Genomic DNA, 17,167 nt, shown 5'->3' on the forward strand with positions numbered 1-17,167 from the left:
ACTCACAAACACTTATTTTTTTGTTTTTGTTGTTTATTCTTTATTATTTATATATTGCATTATTAGTTTGCCATCACTTTTGTGTAGTTATACTTTTTGTTTTTGTATGTTAATCTTGTGTTCTTTATAACACATGACATTTTAATAACTTCGGTGGAGGCTTCAAATAAGGGTGTTTTGCCTCTTCCTGCACCTATAGTATTTATATTTGATATTTCCCATATATTTTTAAAACTGTGCAAAACAATAAACTAAACTAAAACTAAACTAATGTGGCTTCCAAATCTAACTTATGACTTAATAATTCAAGTTATATTTTCCTAAATAACAACTTGCAAACATTCACAAGGGATATTCAGTCACCTTAAAAATCTATTCTCATTAAAGAAACATTCGGCTTTCCTTTAATGTTTTCATGGATCATTTACTCAGTGTTTTTGGACTCAAACTGTATTTGAATTTGATCACGTTTATCAGACCGAGGCTCTGCTGGCGCCACGCTTAAAGTCTTCCGTGTGGAAACGTGGCCCTGCTGCGTGGCTCTTTTCTGTCCGCTTCGCTGTCATTCGTCCAAGACAAACCAGCCGGTGCGATCGTGGCGCTGGTGGAGTGGAGCAGCGAGAGCCGCATGTAAATGAACCTCTCTGCTGCTTTCACCTGAGGATCTTCCGGGGGCTGCATCGACTGTCCCGCGTTGCCAGTCGGAGAGCCCACTTTTCCAGCAGATCCAGCAGGAATACAGCGCGGTTAAAGCGGCTCTACTCCCGAGCAAACGCTTCCCGCTAATCGCTGCCCTTTTGGCGCTGCCGTCTCTCGCCACGGCGCGGTGAGTGGAGCTCAAGTTGTCATGATGTCCAGAGCTGGATCCTCTCCGATCCGCCGTGCAGGGATCCTGGAGGGGAGGGGGTGACATCCAGATGTGATCACATACTTTTATTATTCCCAAAAGCTGCAGGCTTGAGGAAGTCTGGCTGGAATAATTATATGTATTATTGTAGAGTTGGGGGTTATTACTAATGTGCATGGTGTTACATCACAATTTATATATGATGTGCGTAATTTCAGTCGTTAGATGAAAGTGTACTGGTGTGGCTGCAATCAACTCGGGTCAGGGAGGGGACACGAGATCAATTAAGACATCTTGTAATTAATGACAAGTCTGCATCCAGACTGAGCCAGCATCATCAACCTTGCGCATGTCCGTGGGTTTGCCTTTGCATGAATGATGGAGGGAAGTGCAAGCAGAGAGAGATAGAGAGAGAGGAGTGAAGTTTCAGTCCTTGAACCTCAGGTCTCCCACTGCAGGCTTGCAACCTGTACATCCAGCTGTCTGTCTGATTGATGAGCGTCTCGCTTTTCCATCCTCTCCAGACCTACATCCATCTCAAGGGTCAGTTTACTTGCTGAGATTAATGTTATTCAAGTCTGTCCAGACTCCAGTGCTCTTGATTGAAGATTCCCCCCTGATCCTTTTCCTTTGTCTTGCAGTTGTTAGTGTCATCAGTGCATCCTCACTGCATGGCAGAAAACTGTTCATGTTCAAGCAGAGAATGGAGGCATCTGCACATGTCAATTAGACGAGGTACCGAGAGATTACTTTCACAGACAAAGCTGCAACATGGATCTCCCACACAGGAAATCAAACTTCAGCCGTTCCTCCCCAAGAGATTGCTGTTAGCAGAGAAGAAAACCTACAACCGAGAGATATATATATGTGGGCTTACATGAGTTCAGTAAGCTCCTCGCTGCCTTTAGTCTTCCACATGACCAATTCATCCCTCACCAAAGGGAAATACTAAATCCGAACTGTTCCCTCCCACCCTGAATACTGAGCATCACTGGGTCAGCTGTAGAGAAGAGCTTATTTTTATCTGTTATGTGTCTCATTTCCCTCTGAGTAACTCAGTCATTTTTTTTAGAGATGATCATTTCTGCAGTTTAATGTGTCATAACCGTTCTGATTTTTTTTTTTATTATTGTATGTAAAAATATCCTTTTGTAATTAGTGTTACTTGTTTGCAGCTAATGGATATTGTTTAGAGTCTCATGTCTTTGCTGCCAGTGACAATTACACATGTTGATAGAATTGACGTTCAGTGCTTACTCCCGTTCTCAAAGTCTCAGCACTTTGCTCTCTCGAGCGGAAACATTAGCAGCTGCTGGATGTACAGTATGTGTTGACTGTGTTAAACTGCCAGTTGCAATAACCTTTCTGCTCATAAATACCTGTCAGAGCCGCATGGCAGTGTGCTCGGATGCACGGGAGAGCATCACGTTAATAGATGGGCTGCTGTCACAGGAGGGACGAGGTCCCCTGACCTTGGCTGTTGCACAGAAATATTGAGGCTTTCCACCAGCACTTAAAGATTTGTAGCGGAGCGGAGTAATAATCACTCCGGCTCTTTTCAGGGAAACCTGTTTTTAATGTTGGATGAGAGACATGAATGATCACAGAAATAAACTGCAAAGTAGGACTCATTTTACATGCGCTCATAGAAGCGATGCCTCGACTTTACTGAAAAACGAGCGTCTGATCAGCTGCCACGCAACTGTCAGGTTGGATTTTGAAAGAGAAACTGTTGTTAAACAGAAGGAAGATGGGAGTTGGGTGGTGGATGCCTCAGAGCGTTTGCTTCCCAGGTCTGATTTGAGTGAGAATCACTCGGTCTGAATTAATATTCACACCCTGAGACATTTGCTCACTTCCCAGTCCTTCAAATTCAAGAATCAGCAGCCCGACTTGTAAAGGTTAATTCAGTTTGTGCAGTAATCAGTCCCCTCGTGCTCATTATTCTTCTCCATAGCCCGGCACTCATCCTCATCCTCCTCTGTCTTGCACTCGCTCTCCTGTCTGTGTCTTCCAGTTTTGCCGCTGCATCTATGCAAAGGTGGATGAAATATTCACCAGGAAAGCTGTTGGTTTCCCGCAGGATCTCGCCTCCCTACTCCACTTCTTTCCAAGAGCTTCAATGCCCCTGCCCTTCCACTCATGCCTTGCCTCCCCTCCCTTCATCTGCTTCTTATAATTTCCCTCTCTGTTCAACATTTCCAACCCTCGTGGCCTGCTGAGTCCCCCTGAAGGAGCCCTCGCAAAAAATATGCATCAACACTTTTTTTTTAATCAAGCTTTGTTCATTCTTTCCTTCCCGTTACCTCTGTTTCCTGCTAATGTTTTTTTTTATATATCCTTTTTATTAGTTCCTATATTTAGGTCTTATATTGATCTTCTCACTTTCATCAATTCCTTTCAAAATGCATAAAAAGCCTCAGGGGGAAATAGAAGTTGCAACTGAATTAAAATCTTTATAGACCTCTGTTTTCAGTGGAGGAGGAGAGGCGGCCTCGTGCAGCGATGGTAGAAGTTCCTGTAGGGATTAAGCGAGTGCCAGACATCACATGTGTCTTAAAGGGAACATAAGGGGCCCCCTTTTGAGTGCCAGATACCCTCTGTTGTTCCATATTGACCGTTTATCCACAGCGTGCATCTCTATTACCCGTCCCACAATTATCAGGGAGAGTTTGACATGAGGGGGGAAATCACTGTCTGAAATGAAATGACAAAACAGCTCAATAGTTAATTTTCAAGGATGTTTTTCTTGAAGATCAGTGAATTGATCACATCTTTCCATAGTATTTTCATGTGTTTTGATGCTCTGATGGTTTTCTCTCCCTGTGTTCAGAGGAGTGTTCTGCCACCCCCTGCTGACCATGTGGAGTGTAGGCTCCGTGTTCCTGGCCCTCGCCGCCGCCGCCCTCGGCTCCGCGGACCCCGACACACACCGACCACGACACGACTCCAACCTGGAGATCTGTATCCTTCTGTCTGAACGCACCTGCGTGTGCGTCGCTCAGTAATGTGAGCCTTCTGTGTGATCTGAGGTGACAGGTGGGTGTGCAAGTGGGTAGGGCTGGGTTCAAATGTCAATCGATTCGATTCCAATTCTTAATATTCAGAATCGATTATCATGATTCGATTCGATCCCATTCGATATTGATTTGGCTTAGTGTTATTTAAAATGTTTTTTGAGCTGTTGCCTGAATTATATGACTCTAAAATAACTAGTGAAATAATAATTTCACAATAATTATTGTGAAATAACTAAGAAATAAATAACTCAAACAGGCCTTTCAATATCCATTTAAAGTGCAAAAAAGAAAGAAATTGCAACAGTTCATGCAGTAAACAAATCATTTTAGCTTATCTAATTTATTCTGTCACCACGCACACATATTGCCATGAAGCACCTGGCATTTTTCAGAAGTGTCATGACAAACTGTGTGTCCGACTACTGGGATTAAAGTTCACCTGGCGAAAATGATGAAAAAAAAATAAATAAATCGATCTTTAGACATAAGAATCGATTTTTAGGAATTAATATGAGAATCGATTTAGAATCGGAAAATCGATTTTTTTCAACACAGGCCTAAAAGTGGGACTTTTTTTAGTGTGTGTGTGAGTTTGTAACTCCCATGTGTTGCACATGTATCCTCCTGACCTCCTGCTTGTCAGACAAGCGGCTCTTTGAGACGAAGAGGAAAGATCAGCTGAACGCACTGAAGAATCTGGTGGAGCTGAACGACATCAACCAGCAGTACAAGATCATAGACATCATGCTCAAAGGGCTTTTCAAGGTAGGAGCGGGCGCGCGCCCCTCACATCACACGTGAGCGCGGATGAGGCCTTCAGTAACAGCCCTCAGAGTCAGAACATTTATCTTAATGTTGGCTTTTATTTGGATGTTAATCCAACTGCTCAAATGGCCATTTACTGGCTTTTTGGCTGGGAGCTTTGATTTACTGCATGGCTCCCGTTTTCCCAGCGGACAGTTATCTATGGATTCACAAGGACATCTGACACAGGCAACCTTCGGTGGCAGAAACACACCGTCAGCACTTCTGTACCGCTGCGTGTGAAAGATGGAGCGCTTTACTCGTGCCGCATTGGCCGTAATCTCAGACGATGTCTGTGGATGGAAAGTGGTGTGTAAAACATTATGATGGGGATAAATCGCGTGAGCTCGTAGTGGCCCTGGGTTTACTGGAAGTCCAGCCCCACAGAGCTCCCAACAGGCCCAGAGATTTCTTGTTTAGCTACATTAGTGCAGATGTTTGAATTTGCAAGCTCTGTTCTTGTTTCTGCAGGTGCTGGAGGACTCGAGACAGATCCTGGTGGCGTCCAACATGCGGCCCGATGACCCCTTCCCCCTGGATGACAAGATCAAAGAAGGTCTGACTCCCTTTTTACTGCTCACATTTCCTATTATCCAAATGAACATTTCACACAAAGCACCTCAGGGATTGTCCAAAGAAGTGAAAGACTATTTCAGCCCTGGGTGGTTTGTACTTCCACTGAGATCTAAGGCACAGGTCGGATTAGGCAAATCAGGTTCACCGAAGTGCATCGCTCCTAAAAGAATTCAGCGTTTCTTGATGCGAGTCACTGCGTCTGGCCCCGGTAACAGATGTAGAAAACCAGTTTTATTTCCACACTGATGTCATGATCGATATAAATACAAAACTGAAATAGTTCAGAGCAATTTAACATCCATTCTCCTCATTTTCACCGTTTTACGACGATGCGTGTCTCCTGTTACCAAATAGCTTTTAAATCGGAGGAAGGACTGAGTCGTTTATCTATACTTTGCCTCTGCTTTGCTTGTATTGTGCAGCTAACAGAATCCATAAAAATAATAAGCTAATATGATTAAAGAGGGACAAGTCACCTAGTTTTTCAACATCTACTGCAGATTAAGGGAGTGGAGGTTTATCGGCAATGATTTAAACTGGATAACTGCAGGGTTGCAGGTATTTCTGTTTCACTGGGCAGATTTTATTGTGGAATGCTGTTTACAAAGAGTAATAACTATTACTGCTAGGGATGCAAATTATCGATTATTTCATTAATTGATAGTTGATAACCTTATCGATCGATCATCGATTAGTTGATAAGCGGCGTTTTTCCCCCATCTGAGATACAAACATAATTTTTTTTGCTTATATAAAATACAAAGGACATTTTAATGTATTCCTTAATCAAATATTTATTTGATACAAAAGTAACAAAAAGACATTTTTGTACCACAAGGAATATAATACAAAGTGCACTTCAAGGCTATTAGTAGTAGCAGCAGCCATAATAGTGTCATTTGTGTCAAGCAAATTTTAAGTTCTAGTTACGTTTTAAGTTAGAGTTTTGGCAGTGTTCAATATAAAATTATGAGACCTGCTGTATTGGAGCACATTTTCTTTTAGTTAAAACTGTAGCGGGGACAGATGTTTAGAGAAACCTATGTATGTACCGGGTGAAGGCTGATTTATGGTTCTGCGTTACAACAACGCAGAGCCAAGAAGGTCCTGGGTTCGATTCCCGCCGGGGACGCTGTGGGCGCTGAAGTGCGTGTTAGTTCCCCCATGACTTCAGCACCCACACCCTGGGTGGGGTTGGCGAAAGGATCTTTCTGTGTGGAGTTTGCATGTTCTCCCCGTGTTCCCCTGGGTAGCTAATGTGAGCTACCCTCACAAAAACATGCACACAGTCCTGGGCTATACATGCCCCCTCTGGCCAACCGGGGCGCCAGATGGGGTGGGGAGGATCCGGCCGGAATAACGTGATCCTTCCACGCGCTACGTTCGGCCGGAGAAACCCCACCCTGTCTGGTGAAAAAAAGCTGCTCACTCCTCAGGTTAAGGAGGAGAGTTCAGTGCAGGGCCCTCCCAGGGTTGGTAGAGGATGGCAATGCACAGGACTGTTAGGTAGGAGCACTGGGTGATAAAATGGGGACAAAACCGGGATAAAAAAAAAAAAAAAAAAAAAAAAAAATTAAAAAAAAAAAAAAAAAAAAAAAAAAGATTAATTGTAATCGTTAATTTTAATCGGGTAATTTCATAACGGCAATTAATCGAAAATCGATTAATTATTAACATCCCTAATTACTGCAGGACATTTTATTATTTTTTTGTGGATGTTGAAGCTCAGATGTATGAAATTGAGAGGTGGATATTAAACGCAGGGAACGCTTGACTGATCAAAAGTTTAGCAGAAGTCTGCAGATTTAATTGGACTCCACGGCCGACTTTAAAGAAGATATTCAAACACTGAAGGACGTAAGCATCCAGGAGAATTACAGGCCGCTCTGTCCCTGCTTGTAAACGGCATCCGTGTAAGGGTTTCTGGCTTTAGAGAAGCTCCGCAACACTTCTGCAGTCACGTTTGAAGGTGAAATTCCTCTTTAACTCCTGATTTCTGAGGTGGAAATGAAATGGCTGTTGGACTAGTTCCTGGAAGAGTTTCTTCCTGCGGTTGATTGCAGCGTAATTGTTTCTGTGCACTTTTCCCGATTCAAGTGTGTCCTTCACCCTCAGCTTCTGTCTCCGCCGCCCTTGACCAGTTTGTCTTCTTGAACACTAAAACATCCCCTCTATCTGCTACTGGTTTTCTTACCTTTATTCAGTTTTTCTTTTTTTATACCAGTTTTAACATCTTAACTTAGACTCCTGAACCTTATTAACCATTGATTGTATAAAGTTCTCATGGTGCCTTCTGGAAACTCTGAACTGCGTTCGCATCTATTTCACTTTATTCCAAATTAAACATTAATTCCCGAGTATAACTTTGCTCTCATTTATTTAATCACCTGATCTGAGATCATCATGATGGATTAATCTTTAAAATGTGTGAGACAGTGATTGTCTTGCTCTCTTCTGTGCAGCCTATTCCCATGTAGTAGAGAACACTGCATTCTTCGGTGACGTGGCGCTGCGTTTCCCACGTATTGTGCACCACTACTACGACCGCAACGCCGACTGGGGTGGGCTGCTGCGCTGGGGGCTGCACTTCTGCAACCAGACGGGGGTTTTCACCGGAGGATCTCACCAACACGTCCTCACGCTTGTAAGAGCAAGCACTAATTGTCCTGTTTGTGCAACTCTTGTTTCAATCCACTAATGTTCTTTTAACGTGAGGCTGTTTTTGTTTTGTTTTTTTAAGAAAAAAAAAGCTCAAAAGAAAAAACTTGTAGCTCAGAAAGAGTTACTCAACAGATAGAGTTAATCAACAATAAAACACTTCCTGACAGTATTCTTCCAAAGCAGAGTTAGCCAATATGAACTCAGGGGAACATTTATGTTCAGGAAAACAAAGGCAAGAACCAACGTTAAACAACGATGCATCTCAGTGACAGGAGTTAATCTGTGGAACAGAAATGAAAATGTGTAGCACGTTATTACAATTCAAAAGCACCTATAAATTCAAAATGATTAATAAATATAAAACAAAGGGATAATACACATAGGCATGTACCTATGGACATGTGTATGTATGTATGCGTGTGTGTATATATGTACGTGTGTGTATGTACTATTGTATTATTGCTTATACAAATACTGTATGGAATGATATTTATTAATGACATTGCACTAGTTTATAAAAGTTAACATTTTTTTGTGAAAAGGGTAGGTGTCATAAGCTTAGGCTTCAGTCTACACCTTTTGGTCCTTGGTCTTTAGCTAAAATTGTGTGAATATATATATATATATATATATATATATATATATATATATATATATATATATATATATATATATATATATATATATATATATACCAAAAATTATATATATTTTTTTGTATAACATCGACGAATTACACTTGTACTTTGGGTTTGTGGGAATTGAAAGGACCAATAAACTAAACCTAAGCTAAAAAAAAAAACTAAACTTAAATTCATCCCTCATGCCAGATAAATGCAAGATATGATGATGCATCATTTTTTTTGCTGACGGAGATGAACCAAGCATGATGCTCTGCTTTCTAGATGCAGATTTCGTTATCAGCATACCCTGAAACAAGAGCACTTCTCTGCAGGGGGATGCCCTGAAAATACGGAAACACTGCAGTAAAGCAGAGCGCTGCAACATTAACATGAGACTGGTGTGTGAAAATGACGGAGCAGCAACATGGTTAAAGAACATCTCTGGACAATGCAGTCACAATATTCGTCCATGATTTATGGTGTCCTTCAAACGTCACCACTGCTGAAATGTTTTCCCTCAGCTTTAACATATACGTTAATGAACAGGATTATACTGTGACTCCAGCAGTGCACCAAGAGGATTATAAAGTGGATTAATTCTGAGTGCAAGCAGCAGGAGTTTGTACCCTGAAAGTGTCTTCAACCCTCATGCTTGCCGCAGTAACCCTATAGTAACATGTTCTGCATCCTCTAACTTTCCCTCTGTTGCTGCTCAAATCTCAGATGTCACAGGAGCTGGGAATCACAGAGAAGACTCCAGACTTTACAAACCCCTATCGGACAGAGAGGGATGATGTGAGTAAGACGTATGACTATTGTTTCTCATTTTATCTCTCTTGGCAGCTCATCCATCATCTATTTAATATATCTTAATCTGGAATTCATCCTGTAATACCGTTAGGAATACTTTTGCTCCCTTTAACAATAGTGAAACAGTAACACTTTCTTCTCATAGTAGAAAGCAAAAATATGCATATCTCATCTACTTCAGGTTCTTCACACCGCCGAAGCGTTCCAGAAGATCCTGAGAGAGGAGGAGAAGAGGAGGAGGAAGGAAGAGAAGAGGAAAGAAATCAGGAAAGGCCCTCGCATGTCTCGCTCTCGCAATGAGCTATAGCGCTACACCTCGGTGCTTGTGGGGAGCAGAGAACAGGAGTCAAAGAAGAGGGAGTGTATACACAGTCCACTAGGAGTGGCTTGACTTGTATACTGTGGCGGCAGTGAAGACAACCACACTCGTCATCACTTGTACAGCAGCCAGGTGCTCGGGGGAAAAACAAGACCCAAACCCTCAGTGTAAGAAAAAAGTAAAACTGAAGAGAAGGTTAGTCAGGTTCTGACAAAGGCTTGAATCACTGTCCTCAGCAGTCATTTATAATCGGGGAATCTAATTTTGAGTAACGGGAGGGGGTGGGCGGAGAAAAGGGAAAACTCGTTTTTGAACATGTGAAGATTATATAAGTGAATTTTGGAATATTATTCATTAGCAGTGGCATCAACAGGTTACTTCAAACTTTGCGAACCCCCAGTGTATTGTGTCTGGTCTAGAATTAATGTGTATTAAACCCATATGCTTTAAATAAGTGTGGTTGCCGAATATACATTTGACTTCACTGAAACATGGCCTGATTTTGTCTAAGTTGATCTTTATTAACTGATGAGAAACTTTTTTTTATTTCTTTTTTTTGTGAGGGGGGAGTTTGAGTTAAAAAGCAGACGTACTTTCTAATTACTCTGCCAGTTTGTGAAGATGCATATTTAGCTTTTTTGAAGGATGACATATATATATATATATATATATATATATATATATATATATATATATATATATATATATATATATATATATATATATATATATATATTAGTACAGACCAAAGGTTTGGACATACCTCATTCAAACAAATGGGGAAGTGTGTCCAAACCCTTGGTCTGTACTGTGTGTGTATGTGTATGTGTGTATATGTATATGTATATGTGTATATATATATATATATATATATATATATATATATATATATATATATATATGAATACTGGTACTTTTTTATGTCTTTTTACTTCTTTTTTTCATGATCTGAGGGGATCACAACCATTAGTCCTCCTATCTACCTTCTGTACCTTTAGTTGTCAAGAATAATTTCATTCTGTCAAGCAGAGATAAAAGTATGTTGCAGCCCTGTGTTTTTGTTAAATATTTTTGTCAGATTAGCTGGAAATGGACATATTTAAATGGATTAGATTTATGGAACTTGATGTAATTTTAAAAAATTATGACTGTTATAAAACTATGTGTATATTCAGAGAAAGAATATTATTGCTGCAGAATCAACAAGCCATTTTGTTAACACATTTAACAAAATAAAGTGACTGATACGTTAAAGACAATAGAGGCGAGTGTGATTCCTGCAGTTCCTGGGTGAGCCAGCAGGGGGCAGCACCGAGCTGAACCTGCTCTTCAACAACGATCATGTTTATGTTTTGACAGTTGACTTGAGTTTAGGTCAACTGTCTCATCTGCAGCTGTATTATATTCAGAAGATGGAAACGAAGCTTTAACTGCATTAAAGAAAGAAGCCACGATAAAAGACAAATGTCTTGCGACGAGGACGAAGGTGAGATGTCTTTATTTTTATTTAACTGTCAACTATCGTGATGAGGAAGCAGCATGCTAATCATAGCATGCTATTATCAAATCGTTTGTTAATCAGCTTAACTGCGCTGCAAATGATTAAAGCGGGATCTGTGCTTTCGGTATCAGGTATTTAGCCTCGTGGGAAGTCAGCATCGGGTGTAATAATAATATTAACCGGCTATCTTATGCGTTGGGCCGCTTGTATAAACGGATCTTTTGAGTTTATGTTTGTTTGCAGAAACGTCCAGGCTGGTGACGTCATGCTGGTCACAAAAGCTCTTGAACTTTCATAAACTAAAAGAATAATAAAACAATCAGAACTTTATTTAAAAGGGATATCTCTGCAGTTCCATACGTGATCCCATATTGGAATAAATATGTAGAAAATATTAACTGGAAGAAGCAACAAAGTTAAAGAAATTTCATTTAAGTTAATTCATAAATTCTATCCTACAAATGATCACTTTGTAAAAAGATTTAAAAGAAATATCGATTCAAAATGTACTTTTTGTTGCATTGAAACTGATTTCAAATTATTTTGGAAGGATGTGTTGTTTGGTGTCTTTGACCATGTAACGATTAGAGCAAAGCCAAAAGAAACATTTATTATTAATTTGTTGATTATCCTTGCAAATTCCACATCCACAAATCCAAATTCTTACACACAAAAAAACAAACTCTTTTTGTACTATCATTTTGAATTCAATCAGTATCTGTATATTCAAAAGCAATCAAAACCATAAATGTATGTAAATGTTTTGGCTTTTGTTATAATTTCATCCCCCCTGGCTGGTTATAATATGTTGTGCTTTTTGTTTTGTATTTTATTTGATTTATACTCTTTATATGTTCAACTTGACATTGCATAATGTGAAGATATATAATCATTATACTTTTTGCAAATGTTAAATAAAATAAAAACAAAAAAAAACTTTCATAAACTTGTGATCAAGCTTTCATTATTTTGAATATTATCTAAATTGGTTTTTTATTTCTTTTTTTTTTTTACCTCAACTGGTCAAGGTCTAGATGTAGGAAAAAGAAACATTTGTCCTTTGACCAGGCCTCCGTTATTATCGGGTATAAAGTCGTCATTAAAAATGCGCCTGTTGGTAAAATTGGACACAGTGAACAAAAACAAACATTTAACACTCCTTAAATAGATAATTAAATCTTTGTTGATGTCTGGCACCCACTGCATGATTTATGTTGATTCTTCTTTCTTTTTAAATCTGAAATTGTAAGAGCCATATGTAATTTGTTTTAATTTGTTGTTATACAGAAAAGCACCAATCCAATCAAAGTACACAGTGAAAGAATGGTACATTTACTGATCAGGAGTGAAATGACATTTAAATGAAAAATGACATGTAAATTACATTTTCCACTTGATCATGTGATCATTCATGATCCACAGACAGGTTGTGTTAAATCAGCCTGAAATCCACATGAGCAGAGAAAGTTGTGCATGTTTTGTGACAGCACAGGTAATTAAACATTTAGTCCTTTTACTGGCTGATGAGGAAATACTGGAGATGCCAGAGGTTAAAGCGACATGTGACGTCATGTTATGTTTCACACGCTGGTAGAAAAATACATTTAATTAGTTGTGATTCCTACGAGAGACAAACAAACACAAAGACTAAGTATCCCATTTACATTGAATAGATTCTCAAAAGGCTAACGCCACCACTTATTTGATTAAAAAAAACAACTGAAATATAATAAAAATGTGTCTGATTAATCTGAGTTGACCGAGATGGTTACACAAGGCATTTTTCCTCTGAAAGGTAGTTCCAGCCGTGCTTTTGTTTGAACTTAAAGTTAATGTACATGTTGAATGATTTATTTTACTGTATTCAAACCTGTTGCAGTGCATTTTACCGTAATAATGATAAATGCGCATTCTGGCAGCATTTGATCACATTTCCATGGGAAGCAACAAGCATTCAGATTTTAAATAAGAAAATAAATGTATATATTTCCCAACTTCCTTCCATGTTCATTTTATTGTTTTTTAATTCAGGAAAACATATGGATCTATCAATCTGTTTAATTGAGAAAACCTGAGCAATAAAGTTATTTCAGGTTGATCTACTAAAATCTAAAGCAATTTCCACTCATTCTGTGATATAATACAGTGTGACTTGAATGTACCTCTTCAAGAAGATTTGCCAAATTTGAAATTTAGGAGCTCTAATTTGCAGCTGCCTGTTTGACATTAGCAACATTCATTTAAAGTGGAGCAAATAGTTTCTCAAGTCAACACAGAGACATTGGATGTGTTGTGATGTTTGCAGAACATCCCTTGTGGCAACTGAAAACATGCATCTCTACTCTTTGTTCTGCTGTTCGACCCGTTCTCATCTAATTATAATTTATTTTGCAGCTTTTCCAGCGGCAGTGGAGGAGGAGGTTAAAAAGGAGCCGATGGATATAGAGAGTGAGAACGAAGACGAAACCAGACAGGCAGAAGAACTCAGACTGGTCCTCATCGGGCAGACCGGATCTGGGAAAAGTGCGTCTGGAAACACCATCTTGGGCCGCAGGCAGTTCCTGTCACAGATCAGTGCCAGCTCTGTCACCCAGATCTGCGAGCTTGGAAGCGCTGAGCTCACTGAGGAAGAGGATGCAGCGAAGGACAGCCACGCTGTTACACAGAGGAGGAAGAGGAGAGTCGTCGTGGTTGACATGCCAGGCTTTGGGGACACACACCTCAGCATGGAACAGACTCATGCAGAAATAGCCAAATGTGTGTCTCTCACAGCCCCCGGTCCACATGCTTTCCTCCTCGTGGTGCCTCTAGGGCGATATACAGATTATGAGAACCAGGCTGTGTCTCAGTTGAGCAGAATATTTGGGGAGGATGCTGTCCGTCACCACACAGTGGTTCTTTTTAGCAGGGGTGATGATCTGGAGGGCATTGCGATTGAAAAGTATCTACAGGAGACTGCCCCTGCTGGTCTTAAATCTCTGATTGACAAGTGTGGCGGGAGATACCATGTTTTCAACAACAAAAACCCCGGTAACTCAGCACAGATTAAAGAGCTGCTGGTGAAGGTGGATAAGATGATAAAGCAGTCTAGCAGAGGGTTTTATACTAATGCAATGTTTTTGGAGGCAGAGCACGCCATCGCAGAAGAGCAAAAGAGGCTGTTGATGGAGCAAGGAGAAGGTGAAGAAGAGGGAAATAAATGCAGAATGGTAGAACAGGGTAAACTTGCAAAACGAAGAAAGTGTGATTTAGATTCTACCAGAGGAAATGAGGGTGAGTTTAGGGTGGAGAGATGGACAGAGGAGAGCAGAGGCAGTGGCTTCAGCCTGCTGAGGGACCAGATCAGAGGTGTGCGTCGGGGTGACAGTAGGACGGTCAGCAGGCGATCGTCTTTCCGTTCAACCTTGAGTCGCATAAGGAGGGAAGCTGCGCTCTCTCCCAAGGTGCTGGAGAAGGTTAAGATTTTGGTTGCTGCTGGAGCAACAGGCATGGCGGTCGGGGCGGTATTTGGGGCCGCTGCACCTTTAGCGGCTGCAGCTGGAGCATCTCTCATGGGGAATTCTGTCGGTTTTGCTGCAGGTCAGTTTGCAGGGATGTCTGTGGCAGGAGGTACGAGTGTTGGGAAAGCTGTAGGAGCCATCGTGGCAGCGGCCTCTGGAAAGACTGCCGTGGCTCTGGGGGCAGCGACAGGGGGAGTGATGGGGGGCTCTGTAGGAGTCGTTGCTGGTACTGAGGCTGCAAGTCCCCAGGAGGGAGCTTTAGACGCCCTAGGCCAGGTTAGTGTGATTGGGGCCTCTGCGGTGGGAGTGGCAGCTGGTGTGGGATGCACTCTGGGAGCCGGGGCGGCTTTAGGTGCAGCTCTGGAGGGAACAGCTTTGAGCACAACAGCCCTCAGTGGAGCTGAAACCGCAGCAGTAGGTGCCGCAGATGTAGTTGCTGCTTCTGCAGCTCAGGGCAGTTTGGCTTCAGCAGCAACACAGCACACAGTAGCCTGTGTTGGAAATGTGGCTGCAAACGTAGGGACTAATCATTGTGCTAACGCCTTGGCTCAGGAGGTGGTTGCAAGCGTCCCAGTCGCCGTTGGGACTACTGGGGCTCTGTGCAGGTTTGCAGGTCCCACAGCTGCAGCCGTGGCTGGGAGTGCAGTATCAGACCACTGGGGCACTGTGGCAGTAACTACTCGTATTCTGAACGCAGTGGCTGAAGTTGGCAAAGCTGCCGCTGGCATCGCTCTTGCTGGTGGTCTGGTAGTGAAGGTGGTGAAGGAAAAAGTGAGATGTGGTACTGCAACAACAGAGTCCAGTTACACGGAGAAGAAATCCTATGAAGTCTACTGGAACAAATAAACCGAGACTATCGTCATTTTCCAGTAAATTACATAATATTCATGTTTGGTTTTTTTAAATGATGGCTGAGGAATGACAACACTGACTGACTCTGAAAATAAGAAATGTATTTATTTCTGGAAATATTTACATTTGCAACTTAATGCTATTCCCTTTACAGGAAGGGAAAAAAAGGGTTTTCCTGGTTTTGTTCTGAAAAATCAACAAAAGGACTTGGTTTGACAAGCATTTAAAATGCCTAAGAGTGTGCACTTAAAGATGACAGTGGAGGGTTGTTCTGTACTGTTTAAAATCTTCTTATATTAAATAGAGATGAGTTGTTTTTTTAGCAACTACCAGCTGTATTCACCTGTTATGGTCCTGTTTTTGCAACTTAGATCACACTATATGCATTCTTTCTTCAATAAATATTGAGGTTGTTCAATTTGTTATCTTTTCTGAGACTATATTACATGCATTTTTGCAGTTTTGTTAAAAACACCTTTTTTGAAGTTCCCTTTAAGGTGTTTGTATTAGACTATTTTTATGACCGTGTCTTCATTCCTCTGTACCACACGGTGACATATGCATAACATTATACACAAGTATACAGTATTGAAAACAATGCATTTCCCTTCTGAGATAAATAAGTATTTCTGTATTGACTTTGAATTAAATTGAATTAAACTAATTACATTGTATTTTTTAATATCAATAAAGCTTTACATGCATGATTTTAATCCTGCTTCCATTTCTTTGTGAATATGTTTAAGGATGCTGCATTTATTTAAAGAAAATACAATTATTAACAATTAGATTTTTCAAATGATTTAATGTTATTTGATTAATTACTAGTTGAATTGAAAGATCTGCGTGTTGGTTTTTGTTTGGTGCACCATAAGAACAGAATCAAATGTTAATACAAGCTTTTATTATATAATGCACAATATTTTCCAGCCAAAGGTACACTTTTCTCAAACCACATAGAAATGCACACTGTGGTCATCAATCCAGTCGTCTTTATACTGAAAAAGGGAGGTGTTTTCTGTACGTGAGCCCCATCTGTGGAGCCAGCTGCCAAACATATCAGACCTTCAGCTGTTTATCCCTGTTTATTGCCTCCTACTTGAGATGTCAACCAAGATTTTGAATTTTTTTTATTTTATTAACATACAGTACAAACTGTGACAAAAGACGACATCAAGTTACAATGATATGTATCTAGGTGTGTGTGTATAAATAATATAATGAAAGTAGATAAATAGATTAAGAATATTAATTTGAAAATAAATAAACCAATAAAAAGTTACCATATAGAGGGATGTAATATAGCACGATATAATATAAATATATATAATACTTTAATAGCATATAATAATATAATAATATCCTAATATAACATGATTTTTATAATATAAAATATAACAAAATGATATCACCATAATATAATATATAACAATATAATAATACTATAGTTTAACATCCCATGAGATTTCATGCATGATGTCAACCAAGATAACAGAGACCCATCAGTGTTAAAACATCTGTTTCTCTTCATTGTCTTCACCTAACGAAGAGTAAACATCTGAACTATTTTAACAGCCGAGTCATAAAACAGGAGTTGACCCTGCAAATATAGAAAAACCACCAGTGTAGAATCTTATAGAAAACCCCTTCAAAC

General features: G+C 40.2%; 2 protein-coding genes across 2 annotated transcripts; both read left to right on the plus strand.

Annotated features, from left to right (window-relative positions):
- Window positions 1-568: 568 nt before the first annotated feature.
- LOC133421622 (coiled-coil domain-containing protein 134-like) lies at window positions 569-10,114 on the plus strand. Its single transcript, XM_061711290.1, has 7 exons — window positions 569-826; window positions 3,681-3,811; window positions 4,511-4,632; window positions 5,143-5,227; window positions 7,710-7,891; window positions 9,255-9,326; window positions 9,523-10,114. Exons 2-7 carry the CDS (start codon window positions 3,709-3,711, stop codon window positions 9,646-9,648), a joined length of 690 nt encoding a protein of 229 aa, XP_061567274.1. The 5' UTR covers window positions 569-826; window positions 3,681-3,708; the 3' UTR covers window positions 9,649-10,114.
- Window positions 10,115-10,404: 290 nt separating this feature from the next.
- Window positions 10,405-16,177, plus strand: LOC133421621 (uncharacterized). The gene is made up of 2 exons (XM_061711289.1): window positions 10,405-11,146; window positions 13,556-16,177. Exons 1-2 carry the CDS (start codon window positions 11,125-11,127, stop codon window positions 15,505-15,507), a joined length of 1,974 nt encoding a protein of 657 aa, XP_061567273.1. The 5' UTR covers window positions 10,405-11,124; the 3' UTR covers window positions 15,508-16,177.
- Window positions 16,178-17,167: the final 990 nt, after the last annotated feature.

Source organism: Cololabis saira, chromosome 21 (assembly GCF_033807715.1).
Source record: "Cololabis saira isolate AMF1-May2022 chromosome 21, fColSai1.1, whole genome shotgun sequence".
Lineage (NCBI taxonomy): Eukaryota > Metazoa > Chordata > Actinopteri > Beloniformes > Belonidae > Cololabis > Cololabis saira.

What these genes read in the sequence shown, in the direction of transcription:
- LOC133421621 (XM_061711289.1), top strand. Translation starts at nt 11,125, where the DNA reads ATGTCTTGCGACGAGGACGAAG. An exon ending in GTCTTGCGACGAGGACGAAG is followed by an intron (nt 11,147 to 13,555) that starts GTGAGATGTCTT and finishes TTTATTTTGCAG; the next exon opens with CTTTTCCAGCGGCAGTGGAG.
- LOC133421622 (XM_061711290.1), top strand. Translation starts at nt 3,709, where the DNA reads ATGTGGAGTGTAGGCTCCGTGTTCCTGGCCCTCGCCGCCGCCGCCCTC. An exon ending in CGACTCCAACCTGGAGATCT is followed by an intron (nt 3,812 to 4,510) that starts GTATCCTTCTGT and finishes CCTGCTTGTCAG; the next exon opens with ACAAGCGGCTCTTTGAGACG. An exon ending in TGCTCAAAGGGCTTTTCAAG is followed by an intron (nt 4,633 to 5,142) that starts GTAGGAGCGGGC and finishes TTGTTTCTGCAG; the next exon opens with GTGCTGGAGGACTCGAGACA.